Here is a 14,473-nt window from a genome sequence, read left to right on the forward strand (position 1 = left end):
TGCATCAAAATTAACATTGTTAATCATTGTCATATCAAAGACTGTAATAATCAAAGAAAACAAATCTGCTTAGCATTTAGTATATGGAAAATAATAACAACTATTCTCATGGTTTTTTTTTTCATTAAAAAAAACAACATCTGTGGCATTATGTAAACAAGCCAGCATTTAAAGGGCCACAATTCAGTAAATGAATTGTATGTTTGGTAAATATAATCAGAACTGATACTGGTTAAAAATAAATAAATAAATAAATCAACGTCAGTGAAAGTGGAAATAAATATGAATATATAATATTTCTATGACAGTTTTTTTGGACATGGACATTTTTGTCCTCTATGGACCTGTGTGAAACTTTTTTTAACTGACGCACAAGGGTTAAAAAATGTTAAATGTTTGTTTGTAAATTGTTGGCTATAAGACACACACTGCTATAGGACAGTAATCAGCTTCGAGGAGGTAAGGCATTACACCACTCCGTCGTTGATTATTTTCCTACAGCAGCGTATCCCCAAGTGTTTTAGTCCTTACTTATGAGTGTGTTTATGTACATCACTGGCTGGAGATGTTTCTGAACATGAGGGACATGTATGTTAGTGTGTGTGTGTGTGTGTGTGTGTGTGTGTGTGTGTGTGTGTGTGTGTGTGTGTGTGTGTGTGTGGGTCATCCAAGACACAGGTGGCGCTGTAGTTTGGAAATCAACTTGATCTGGTCTGTGTAACACCTTTTTTTTAGTCACTCCCCAGTACGCCTGAAGTCTTGTGTAAACAGGAGAACCTAATGGGAGTCCGTCGAAAAATATCGCCTGGGATGATATACTAAGTTTTAGTTGACGGCTGGTGTCTGAGTTTTACATGGAGCTGGGGTTAAACAGCACAACATACGGGGCTATAGCTACTAACCAACCCGCGCGTCACAGCAGCTGGAGCTCGTGCGGCTAACAGATTAGTTTGCGCTGTTAGCCTAGCCTAGCTTAGCTTAGTTTAGCTAAACCTCGGTACCAGGCTTTCCTCTGGATTATATCTTGCTGCGCGTTATTTATTTTAGCGACGTTACGAAACACAAAACTGCTTAAGAAACAGCGCGCAATGTTTGTAATAAGCGTTTCGGCTCGCTAGCTAAGGTAAAACCGTGCTCTGTTCGCCAGTGAAATGCGTTAGCCAGTGAGCTGCGTTAGTTAGCAAGCGTCTGCTGGAAAATATTATATCGACCGTAAAGCTGTTTTACAGCCTGACATGGTAAACAACAAACTTAAAAAAAACGTCAAGTGCAATTGTTTTTGCTAGCTAGCGACACCAAAGCCATGTCACGTGACATGCACAGGTAGCTAGTGAGCAGTGTAGCCTTAACCAAGGGTCGTGTTATTTAAAATAATAATAATAATAATAATAATAATAATAAACAACAACACAGGAAGCGACCAAGTAATTCGCGTCAGCTAAGCTACACATGATCTGATGTGAGAGTGTGTGTGCGCAGCTGCATTACTCCCCCATGACCCACACAGTTTTGCTCATCCAGCTGTGCCACCGGAATAACAATGTCAGACAATCAGGGCAACTTGAACAACAACAACGTGCCTTTGAACAACAACAACAACGGCGCGGCGAACCGACTCCGAAACCCGAACATCAACCAGAACCCCCTCATCAATGTGCGGGACCGACTCTTCCACGCCCTCTTCTTCAAGATGGCAGTCACATACGCCAGACTGTTTCCTCCGTCTTTTCGGCGGGTTTTCGAGTTCTTCGTCCTTCTGAAGGTAAAGTCTGCACTGCACTCTCTCATCTGCTTAAAGTTATTGTTTTTTTTTCTCTTTCGCTTGCTCATCTCATCAAATCATAACCGCTGAGCTTTAAAGTGCACCTATTCTTATACTTTTTCAGATATTACCTTTCATGTAGTGTGTTATAGAGCTAGTTGTGAATGTTTAAAAAAAAAAAAAAAAGTCTGCAAAGCGCACGACAAACTGAGTTATTGACTCCTAAAAGAAGGAACCGATTCTGAACAGCTGAAACGACTCATTAGTGATTCCAGACTTACTTCCTGTACTAACCTACATCAATTGGTAACAAAAACCCCGCCTCTGGTCTTTATCGGCTGCTAGGTGACAGCAGTAGACCAATCACAACAGACTGGGACGTCTGACCAATCAGAGCAGGGTATGTTCTCCGAAAGGAGGAGTTTAGAATGAATCATTTAGAACGGATCATTTAACGAGTCGTTTGTGACACTAGGGGGAAAAATAATAATTTAAACTGCAGTTTAAATTATGAGCACGTTAAAGTGTTTTTTGAACTTGGATGCATGTAAATCTATTGTATGAGACCTTTAAAACACAATTAGGCACGTTTCAAAACCATAAAAGGTACGTTGTGTACCATACAATATTGTGCAAAAGTCTTAGGTGTCCCATATGTCTCCACACATAGGGGACTGTGTTTGACAGCTTCACGTCGGTTGTGTTTTCATCAGCGGGTGTTCGTGGACGTCTGTTTCTTCTCGGTCGATCCACAACACTTCCTGTCTTTTTGAATTTGTTAATAAGTTTGGTAACAGTGTCGTGTGTGTGTGTGTGAGATGTGCTCATCATGTCATTTCCTGTTAAAGTCCATCGTAACCTTGCGACAGCTTCCCGATCTAGCCGTGAGAATGATTTCAATATGTTCTTCTTTTGTCAAAGGCATTAGTAAAGGTCTTATAACGGTCTTATAACATAAACGAAGTATGAAAAATTTCGGAAGACGTCTTGCTAAAAAGAGTTAATTTCCCCTTTGTAACTGACTTCTGGGGGCAGCTTGTATATTGAAAATATGCCTTTCTCTCCCATTACCAGGCCTTGTTTGTGCTCTTCATTCTGGCCTACATCCACATCGCGTTCTCTCGTTCACCCATTAACTGCTTGGAGCACGTACGTGAGAAGTGGCCACGCGACGGCATCCTGCGCGTGGAGATCCAGCGCAACTCCAGCCGCCCGCCCATTTTCCTGCAGTTCTACGAGACGGAGGGATTCCAGGGGCTCGTCAAAGAGCCGGACGGGGACACGGACGACACCGGCCCAGTTCCCGTTCACCAAGACGACGAGGACGAAGAGGAGATGACTGTTGAAATGTTTGACAACAGCTCTGTGAGGGTCAGTGTCTGGAAATACTCTAAAAATAATATTAGTCAGCGATACAGTTTTAAGACTAATCATTGCATTCTAAATAATTACAAAATGCACCAGATGCAAATGGTAGTTCACTGTAGAGACCGAACGATGATGCGCATAATTCTGACAAATGTTCGTGAATTATAGCAAAGTACCATATTAAACCCTGTTCGTTTGGGGTTGTTTTTGCTGAAACGCTAATCCAGTGTTTTGAATTATGCTCTCTTGCAGTTTGAGCTGGACATTGAACCTCGACTGAAGCCTTTGGCGAACGATGGCGCCCCAGGCTCGGGCTCGAACGACACCCAGGACCTCTCCTTCAGCCAGGCTCCCTCTAAAGGTATGCAGCCGCTGAAGGAGACTGTCTCCGAGATTGAGATGCTTATGAGAGCAGGTAAAGCTCAACATGTCTAATGCTTTTTCCCCTGGCACCACAGACATCCTGCTGCAATCTTCTTCCTCCTGCTGCTCTGTGACCTCATGCTCCCTTTCCCTCACTCGCCTCCCGTCATCCACTCCTGCCTGCTATATGCCCTCACCACTTTGTTCATTCGTATTTCCCCCCCCCCCCTCTGAACTCACATTCTCTCTCTCTCTCTCTCTCTCTCTCTCTCTCTCGTCCACGAACTCTCGCATGTCACTGATTGGTGCTAGAAGAATAAACCTCAGAAAATGCTCGGACTTGCAGCCATTCTGAGATGACATGTTCGAGTACCTGGAGTGTTTGTGTGATCGTATGTGACAGCTGTCTGTTCCGTTATTGCGGATCTGCGTTTAGTTCTGGATTGTAATTCGCTCGTCCGAAATCCCTCAACAGTTCCGTGTGGAATTTATTTATTCATTTATTTATTTTCAATATTAAGTGATCTGATCTCCGATCTTATCACACTGTTACAGTTTAAGCTCTGTGACCCCTCACGCCCATGTTTCCAGGTAGCCGAACGTTTGTTGACGTTTCTTTTAAAACGGGGGACTGATGTGATGTAGTGGCGTTCTGCCTTCCACACTGCCTCTTATCAGCACTGGAACAAAGCATGTTTGTGTATGTGTATAATAGAGAAGAGACGCTGCTGTTCCTGTAGAACAGGCCTGACATCCAGCATGAACTGCGCTTACTGAAGCACCGAGCTGTTGATTTGTCATCAACACTTCCCCACTTATACCCCCAGTGAAATTTCACGGATATGACTGGTGGAGTCACTAAAAAAAGACAGGCCTTAAGAATTTATGGGTTTAAAATCGGCCAATAGCAGGCAGAGCTAGTTTTCCCAGTGAATGGCGCGCACTCCAGAATGGCTGATCCGTGTTGCTCTAATTGCACACGCATCACGCGCCACTGGCATGCCACTCATCCCGGTCCGTATTAGTCATTATTTAAAAGGAGTTCACAAAATATAGCAATTCATAAGCGACTCCAAACGAATAGCGATTCTAAATGATCTAGATATAAATTTCCGACCTTTTAGCATTTTAAGAATCAGTCTAGGTTAAGGTTCAAAACGAATCATCGAAACTAATCAAGTTTGATGGTAAAAATAGTCGGGAAGGAATTTCTTTATCGGTTCGTCAGTCTGTTACGAAGCATGCACCGTGTCACTTCTCACCACAAAGTTGTGTGTCAAGTCAGCACACACATCAAAGAACTGGGAGTCAGTCCAGAAAAGAGTCGATTCACCGAATCCAGGCACTTCGGAGTCGATTCTACAAACCAAATAAAAAATGATTCGCATACTTGGCAAAAGCGAAATGATTTTAGCATCTGAATGTTTCTGTTTGGAGCAGCATCTTTTCTTTGGTTATATGGAATGTAGCCCTTGTGTTTGCACTTCTGGGGGAAAAAAAGGAAGAAAAACCTTGCTTCATGAGGCTTCCATTCACTCAATTCAGTATGCACTATTATTCCATGACTGTTGAACGTGGGATGCGGTAGTATATTTGAAATATGTACTAGGCACTGTATATGGATGTGCTAGGTGCCTCTGTAGAACTGTTTCCTCTCCAGGTCGTATAGTGACATAGAACGAGTGTATTGTGTGTACCCGTTGTAACGTAAGGATGTGACGGGTTTGTGTTTTTCTATCCGCAGTGTGGCCTCAAGAGGAGTACATCGTGGAGTATTCCCTGGAGTACGGTTTCCTACGGCTGTCTCAAACCACACGACAACGTCTTAACATTCCCGTCATGGTGGTTACTCTGGGTGAGCTATACACAACACATTTAAAAAAAACAAACAAACCTTGAGGATTCACCACAATGGCTGTTGCTCACTTTTTCTTTTTTTTTTTTTTTTTTAATTGACACAAGCAGCTGTTGTGAAATCTAAACGTCACAGATCATTTGTAGTCCAAGTGCTTAAAAGGTTATGGTTTGAGGGATTGTAACCAAAGTGGTGTAAATGACATTTGACAAACCGTCCAAGACAATACTTAAAAATACTTTGGGCGCTGTTGGATATTTTAAGGCAACGGATGAAGATTCGCATGTGCCCGTGGTGCTAGACCGATCTCATCTATATATATATATATATCTTATTCATAAAGTTGTTTTCAAGGTTTAAATATTTTAAACGTGCATTGTGTGCCCGCTAAGCCTTCGTTGTTAATTATGTTTTCTCAGCGGAGCGGATTGTAACGTGAACAGTAAGCCTCATTTTATCTGATCTTGGCACAGGATGTGAACTTATCGGTATGTTGCAAGTGGCGTCAGATTATTTCCTCCTCGGTATATCATCACGCAGTTCACTCTGGCTGCCAGTTCAACTTAAATACGCGAGCGTGTGAACAAGTACCACATTCTGCAAGAGAAGGAAATGTCTCGAAAGGTGTCGTCGGTGCGTTGAAACGAAAGAATGCAATTTACAGGGTGACGTTAGCTTAGCACAAATTAAGAAGAGTTTATACAGGTTTCCGGTTCGAAATATAGTGTCTTGTCCTTGTTTAGCAGAATTACAATTAAATAACAAAGTATCATTAAACAATAAAACTATCTATAGCGCAAAGTTCTTTTCGCAGATATTTTTAATGAGTATGTAGTCAGGTCATCACATGACTCATCTGGCTGCGTCACTAGTATTTAGGACTGTTTTAACGGTACACACCGACGAGTTTGTATCAGCGGAACCACACTAGTAAAGCACCAGTTATGTATTTTTAAATGTTATATAGGAAAACGTATGGTAAAGATTGGTTAGAAAGATTTAGAAAAATTTCTTCGTGGACAATAATAATAATAAGAAGAAGAAGTAGAGGAAGAACCCTCTTAAAAGTTCTCAGATATATTTGAGCAAAGCCATATATTACAATTTTTGGCACATCATGTATAGAAATTCTTATAAATGAAATGTAACTGATGCATGTTCCCTTTCATGTTTTAATATTATGTACTCGGAGTTAAATTTCACATTACCGAACAAACATCAACTGAGTGAACGCAATGTAAGTGCAAGTGTAAGTTTAGCGCTGAACCGCAGTCAGCAGAAAGACCGGCGTGACTTTAGTACTGTACAGCTTGTACCCGGTGGTAAGGGTTTTCTTTTAAACTTTGGGAGGACACACTGCTCATAGCCCCTTAATTGTCCTCAGGACGCTGGCTGTTCCAGCTGGAATGTGGCAGGAACCCAGTCCTTCAAAATGCAGATGAGCTTTCACGCACAGTCATTCACTGGGTAACGGATCCGGTACAATGTGGAAATAAGTGTTTGTATTTTTCCTAAGAAAATTTGTGTTTAGAAGAATTGAGCGTTTGTAATCTCGATTCTACGGTAAAGAATTCACGTCGATGTCACCTTTCGAGAATCATGCAGCCCGAAGTTAACGCGGACTAAATAAAACATTTTTACCAAACTGAACATTTTATTACAATGTTTTAAAGTTTACGGTTTGATGACATTCAGTATGTTTGTACGGACAACAATAATTCAATATTAACCCGATTAAGACGACACTCTGATTAAGAAACTAGCATGTAAACAGCGATTATTGATGACCTTAATCTGATTAAAGTCATACTCGATGTAAACACAAATCGAATTAAGACGTGTGGAGTATTCCTGTTTTAGTCGCGTTACAGACATGTACACACCTTAATCACACCGTTAACGTCGTGTGGGAGTTTTCACCGCATTGTGCGACAGGACGCATACACACGGCAGCGCTCAACTGTTTTACGGCAAACGAGAGCACGGCTACGTCCCAAAGCGCGTATTTACGTACTAAATACATGTATGTCAGCTACTATACAGTAGGTAAGTACGCGGTTTGGGACGCAGCCCACGGCTTCAAGCAGTCGTCTATTTGCACGTACAGCACGACAAATAATTAACCGCACTTGAAGCTTTCGTAAAATTAAAAATGAAACACCCAAAACTGTATACGGTTCCATAACGAAGACCAACTGTATGTCGATACGTGAAATTCCGGAGGGACGTCGGACGGCGTGACGTGGGGACGTAATGACGTGTGACGTTAAGCGATCTATGTTCTATAACACGTAAAACATGAACATGAAATGAATATTCTAAAAGCGACTCGTGTAAACACCTTAATCAGAATATTGTCTTATTCAGAATAAGGTCAGTAATTAGATTACTGCTGTCCGTGTAAACGTAGTCATTCTCTCTTCAAATATTTACAGACCCAGTAAAGGACCAGTGCTTTGGTGATGGTTTCAGCCGCTTCCTCTTGGACGAGTTCCTTGGCTATGATGACATACTGATGTCTAGTGTTAAGGCTTTAGCAGAAAATGAGGAAAATAAAGGTAAAAACGCGACCTGTTCCGTTTTCGTATTGTGCTTCTTTCTCGCTTGTGTTTGTGTGTGTGTAAGAACTACTCACGTGTTCACATTGTGTATGTTTAGGCTTCTTGAGGAACGTGGTATCAGGAGAACACTACCGGTTTGTCAGTATGTGGATGGCGCGAACCTCCTACCTGGCTGCCTTTGTAATCATGGTGATTTTTGTAAGTATCTCACGTTGCCTGGTGTCTCCCGTCACACGAGGTGACCAAAAGATTGAATTAAGATAGTGCCGCTGTTGATCTAGTTTACGAACCTCCAGATGAACGTAATTCAACTTCGACAGAAGTGGACTTAGAAAAATGTTTGACGGAAGAGACACCAGAATTAAAAATGTAATAAAAGAGGGTTTACCTATTCGTATTTGTAAATAAATAATATGCGGAATTGTGAATTGCACTCAAGAACGCTGAAGCTGAGAGATGCCGTAACTGCAAGTTGTGTATTTCTCTGTATTGCTTTAACCTTTTCTGCCATCTTCTATAGACGTTGTCTGTGTCCATGCTGCTCCGCTATTCCCACCACCAGATCTTTGTTTTCATAGGTAAGCTCAAAGACATTGCCCTCGGCTCTCGCTGATTACACGCACACCGTATGGCCAAAAGTATGTGGACACCTTTCCGACACACCCATATGTGCTTCTTCCCCAAGCCGTTGCCACAAAGTTGTCTAGAATGTCTTGTCAGTTTCCCTTTCACCTTAACGAAGAGGCCCAATTCATTCTGACGATTAAAAACTGTACTTGCCTGACCTTGATTTCCCGTTTGCCCTGCGTGCAGTGGACCTCCTGCAGATGCTCGAGATGAACATGACCATCGCGTTCCCGGCTGCTCCTCTTCTCACTGTAATCCTGGCTCTTGTGGGTACGTTCTGCTCTCTGTGTGGCTGTAGGGCGTAGCCAGGGCACGTGTCACATTTACGAAAAAACACGCACTAAAGCATTTATACCTGACCGTGTTCGACAGCCAGCAGCGAGGGTTCATATTTCATTATGATTACATTATGAAAATCACACATCTGTGAGAACATTTTTATTAAATAATTGATCGTGCTGGACATTGTTGTGAAGGTTTTCCATCGTCACACGGCTGTAAAAGGAGTAGATGTTTGTTTAAAATTTCTGATAAAAGCTAATTATCAAAAGTTTGTGGACACCCGACTGAAACGTTTCTCATGATCTTAAAAACCTTTTGATCTGAAGGTGTGTGATTAAATGTTTGAAATCGGTGTCGTAGACAAAAATATCATCGTGCCGACGTATTCGTTTCTTTCATTAGAAACGAAATTATTTAAACGGACGACTCGGAGAGAAATATTCCGGAAAGCAGGCGATAAGAGTCCAGCGTAGGTGTGAAACACTTTTAATACCGTTTAAAAAGCATCTCGGGGAAATTCCTCAAGAAATCGGGTGAGAAAATGCCGAGAATACGTTTCTGGAAATTCTAGGCGAAAAGATGCTAAAAATATTCAATTATTTTGGAATTTTTTTTTTTTTTATGACAACATAATTCCCATAGTTCCACTTAAATAAAGAAGGAGTGTTTGTAAACTTTTGACCGGTATTGTATCTAACCATGTATATCTCAGAAACCTGTTGGTAACACAACATGTCGCTGTCCATCACATCCACAGGAATGGAAGCCATCATGTCTGAGTTTTTCAACGACACGACTACAGCGTTCTACATCATCCTCATCGTGTGGCTGGCGGATCAGTACGACGCCATCTGCTGCCATACCAACACGAGCAAGCGCCACTGGCTCAGGTACTGCACACAGTATTAAAGGCACAGTGCTGGACAACCTCTCATTTGTACTGTTCTTAGAATACATCCGAATCCGACTTAGTGATCAGTGATGCTTAAGCAAGAAAAGCATGACCTGGGACCTTTTAACATGCAGAGGAATTATATTCAGCTTTGGAATACTTGAGAAACATCATAATGACGGTGTATGTAAGGATTTAAAAAGAAACCCATGTCTGAGCTTTAGCCATGCTTTCATTAGAGGTAACCTGGGCAGCCCTGTAGTACAAGATCGGTTTTCCACAGCAGTCCGGCCTGTCCAATGCACTAGATTTAACCAAAGACGATTTAAATGAATGCTCCTTATTTAAGAAATTGCCTTAAGCACATGGGAGTCTTCCATTAAGGTTGAATTCGTGCCAATAAAGCAGTTAGCAATAGTGTGTTGCTCGGGGGTTCGTAGTGATTATGCCTACTTATGTCCTGCTGTTTTACTCTCTTTTTTTTTTTTCAGGTTCTTTTATCTGTATCATTTTGCGTTCTATGCCTACCATTACCGCTTTAACGGGCAGTACAGCAGCCTGGCTCTGGTCACTTCTTGGCTCTTCATTCAGGTAAGCTTAGGCTATGAAAGACAGCTATGGATCCTGTACCATTTTAATTTTTCATGTATCATTGTACTGGAATTCCAACATGTTTTGTCCCAATGTGTGTGCGTGTATATGGATAAGGTCCCAACAATAATTTACTCGAATATCCATTCGAGCCATTTGTCTTGCAAGATGAAAGAAAAATCTCCCGAACTGCTTTCCCTCTTGCTTATTGCTACACGTTGTTCTCCATTCCCAGCACTCCATGATCTACTTTTTTCATCACTATGAGCTGCCAGCCATCCTGCAGCAGATCCGCATCCAGGAAATGCTGCTGCAGAACCAGCAGGCTGCCCAGGGCAACCAGACAGCACTGCAGGACAACTTGAACAACAACACCACCACCAATGCTGTGGCGCATGCTGACAGACCAAGTGCAGCCAGCTCGGTCGCTGCCAATGGCCAGGAGCGCCAGGCAACCCTGCCCCAGCCACAGGCTGAAGCTACTAATGGCCTTCCTAATCCTGCCGTAAGTGATCAGGACTGGATGTCTGAGACGGCAGCCATCATCACAGACGCCATCATCACGGAGGCGCTGTCAGCCCCGCTTCAGGACACTATAGCATCCACTGCAGACATCAGTGTCGCACCGCGAGCAGAAATAGCAGGAGAGAATGTGGAGGGGAGCGACAGATCAGCCGGACCCCAAGGAGGGGGAGGGGACGATGAGGCAGGAGCAACTCCTCACGTCACAGACTGCACAGAGGCGGAGGTGGACAAAACGGACGCGTGTCAATGGGACGCCAAAAAGGAGGGAGAGTGTCACACTGAGCCTGCCACAGCCGGCCCTGACTCCGCCCCCTCCTGAGCTCAGCTCTCACTCCAAACCCCATAATTTCACCTTTTTACCTCTTCAACTAGCAGCAGCAAAGCTTTTCACCCTAAATGCATCTGTAAAGCGTCATGGGGAAGAAGAGCACAAATAGCGATGGAGCACGGTGTAATCGCACCCTGAAAAGGAAAGGGGGGGGGGACGTAAATGTTTTCTTTTCTTAAGGACTTGAAGTGAAAATGGATGCTGGGATTGTTATTGAAAATACACCACATGTGTGGGTGTGATCATTCAGAGAGCAGTTGTGCATTTCTGTTTCTTTTCTTCTTTTTTTTGTTATATAAGATTTAACGATCGGTTTCTTTAGACACTGGGTGTGTTTGTCTTCGATAACGTGTTTAACAATGATCGTACTTCTGATGGCGTATCGAGAGTCGTTCAGAGCTCAGCATCGACCTGCGTTATCTAAAAAGGAGCATCTAGTCTTTACCGGTAACCGATCATCCACGCCAAATATAGCAAGCGGTTAATATTTCGATTTAGATTTTGAGGTACGAGGTTCTTATGCAGTAGCAGACGACCCAGTGTCACATTGAAACCGAGCGCTCACCTGAAAGTAGTTTACCTTGTGAAAGTATAGTTCTTAGTCCACGATGCCTTGAAAAATCTGTTGTATTTTAAGTGATTTCCGAAGACCACGTTTAGGTGTCGAGGACTTGCTTTTCTCAAGAACGCAAGAAGGAAAAAAAAAAAAATCCTATTTGGAACAGATTGTTGATCTTATTGATTACTGCACTAATTTCATTACGAAACAGTTAAGCTCAGTCTGTTCTTGTGCAATTCCAAGAAGATCTCTAAAGGTGCCCCGGTGAATCCTGTCTGGTTAGAGAGGCAGGGCTTGTCATTTGTGTAATTATTTAGGGGTACAGATATTTTGTTAAGGTTTTTAATTCCTTCAGTTCAGGGATATCTCATTCGCGGGCTTCGAGAATGGTCGCCTTTAGCATGTAGTACTATGAACCCGTTTTTAATATGCTATAAGGTTACACCATAGCTCTAAAGCCTCCTCAGAGCGAACATCTTATTAATGTGCTTGATCATTTTTGTCGCTTTTTGCTTATGTGTATGTATTAATTGCATTCTCAAAACAAAACAAAACCAGCCATACGAATGGGTACACCCCCCTCCAAACCCCATATTACAAAACATGTTATTATTTCTCCATCAAATATGTAATGTAACTCTCATGGAATGTAGGAGTACAGGAATGGTAAAAATATTTTTGATACTCCCATGGGTACTTCAAGGCCTACCAAGACCGGGTTCAATGTTTAACGGGTGTCGGAGAAGAGCAGGAGAACGTTGTGCTTTGACTGCCGATCGAAACCTACGTGGAACGACTCGGTCTTTATGCTAGTACCAGTTAGACAAACAAAAACAAGCATCATCAAAGATCAGTAAATATTTTATGTGCAAATAGCTTTTTAAAAGCGAGGGAAACCGAATTAAGAGATTTGTATGCTTTATAGATCGTGCCTAGAGAGACAGATACAGCCAATTAATAAGAAAATCTGGCTTTTACAACGTCATTCTGTCCAATTAGATTAAGCTTAACGTGTCGCAGATGGTCTCGACTCTTTCAGCGAGGGAAGACTGGAAGAAACTGTGCAATTTCTTTGGCAGGGTTTCATTCAAAAGGCTATGCAACAAAACGACAAGGCAAAACGTCAGCGGCTCTGGGAAGGACGGCTTCATCCAAAACGTGTGCAATAAGTCAAGTCAGTCCGAGACAGATTTTCAGCATGAGTGCTCCACAAACGAGCTTTTATGATCGATTTTTTTTTTTGTGTTGTTGTTGTTCTTTTCTTTTCTTTCTTTTTTCCTGTGCCTATTTGCCGTTCTGTGTCAGAATGCAGGAGGATGAGTTTCTATATCCATTCATCATAGAAGATGAAAATCCACAGTTCTGTGATGAACTGAATTTGCTCTTTCATCCAGTTGTATTTAAATGTTAAAAAAAAAACTAACCAAAACGAAATGCATAAAGCGACAAAAGGATTTTTCCACTCGGCGTGCGTGCTTGTGGTTGCTTCTCTTTGTTGCGGTAGACTCGCTTTCAGGTGGAAAAATGTTTTCTCTACATTTACTTTGAGTCAGCGCTGTATGTCATAAATAACGCATCGAGCAACGTAAACCCTGTTATTGCAGGCTGTGTAATATTCGTACCATCGTCTGGTGGTGTTGTAATGCCTCCTACCGAATTGCCATTGATATTTATTGGTGGGTTTATGAAACATCCAACTAACTTATACTTATATACGCAATGTATATGATCCACTATTAGCTTGGTGCAAATATAACACAGTAAATGCTGCAAATGAGCATCCTAGCTACTATGATTGGACACACAAAATCTACTTATAAAAGTGAGTTATGATTTCAGTATTAATCGTTGTTAAAAATCGTAATGATTTTTGTTTTTTTCTTTCTGAGGATGTACATACAGACATATATTTTCCAAGTCTGACAATAATGCTTGTGATGATGATGATGATGATGATGATGATGATGATGATTTAGGAGCAACTTACTGGCTAGAGCGGGAGTTCAAACGTTTTACAGTCACGGACCTCCTCAGTACAGAATTATTTGACATTAAAAAGAAAGTGGCCACATTATTTAAACGTGTAGATTAAAATATTTTGGTTATTTATTGGTGACAGAGATTTAAAACAAACAAACAAAAAAAAATTAAACTTCCTGTCATTTCCACCATTGTAACCAAATGAGAAGTTCCCCAGGCTTTGCTTCATGGACCCCTGGGGCTTCACTTTGAGGAAAATATTGTAGGATTTAATTCATAATACTTTTATTTAAGAATGAAAAGAACATTTATGTTTTAAGTTGTATCGCTTGCCTGGTCAGGCAGGTGTAGCTTTATAGTAGACGTCTGTGTAGATGAAGACAGTCTAGAGTTCTTACCTTCAGGTTTCAAATCGCTGACATAATGGTTGTGATTGAGAGGAAAACGGTCAACAGGGTCACATGGTGACCTCTGACGTAACGGTCGAAACCAGAACACTGCCCATGATCGTGGACGAGCTTAAATTTGAACAGGTTTAAAAGAAAAAAAGCATCCTATAGAGATCCCGTCCAGTTTTCTGACCCCCTGCGATAATATCGAGTCATGATCGCGTTCACCCCGAAGAATTCATAATAACAAACGGTCATTAGCCATTCTTATATTAGACTTTATTTGTGAAAAACATCCAGGCCCAGTTAACAATACTATAATTTCAGATCAAATACTGCATCATTGAAGAAAACATTTAAAACCCACCAAATGTTTTGTTTTTTTCTTCTT

At 41.7% G+C, this 14,473-nt stretch overlaps 1 protein-coding gene across 2 annotated transcripts; it reads left to right on the forward strand.

Annotated features, from left to right (window-relative positions):
* The first annotated feature begins 660 nt into the window (after positions 1-660).
* tmem259 (transmembrane protein 259) lies at positions 661-14,356 on the forward strand. 2 transcript variants are annotated; one of them, XM_053634885.1, is made up of 11 exons: positions 661-1,762; positions 2,837-3,133; positions 3,383-3,545; positions 5,238-5,348; positions 7,784-7,906; positions 8,007-8,107; positions 8,430-8,487; positions 8,723-8,806; positions 9,576-9,708; positions 10,202-10,301; positions 10,537-14,356. In XM_053634885.1, exons 1-11 carry the CDS (start codon positions 1,541-1,543, stop codon positions 11,143-11,145), a joined length of 2,001 nt encoding a protein of 666 aa, XP_053490860.1. In that variant the 5' UTR covers positions 661-1,540; the 3' UTR covers positions 11,146-14,356. The 2 variants fall into 2 exon arrangements, with proteins under 2 accessions (XP_053490860.1, XP_053490861.1); XM_053634886.1 differs by having other exon boundaries at positions 662-1,762; positions 3,383-3,491.
* Positions 14,357-14,473: the final 117 nt, after the last annotated feature.

Source organism: Ictalurus furcatus, chromosome 10 (genome assembly GCF_023375685.1).
Source record: "Ictalurus furcatus strain D&B chromosome 10, Billie_1.0, whole genome shotgun sequence".
NCBI lineage: Eukaryota > Metazoa > Chordata > Actinopteri > Siluriformes > Ictaluridae > Ictalurus > Ictalurus furcatus.

Coding starts and splice junctions, on each gene's coding strand:
- tmem259 (XM_053634885.1), top strand. CDS start 1,541: ATGTCAGACAATCAGGGCAACTTGAACAACAACAACGTGCCTTTGAAC. Junction 3,134..3,382: donor TTGACAACAGCTCTGTGAGG/GTCAGTGTCTGG, acceptor GCTCTCTTGCAG/TTTGAGCTGGACATTGAACC. Junction 8,807..9,575: donor TGTAATCCTGGCTCTTGTGG/GTACGTTCTGCT, acceptor TCACATCCACAG/GAATGGAAGCCATCATGTCT.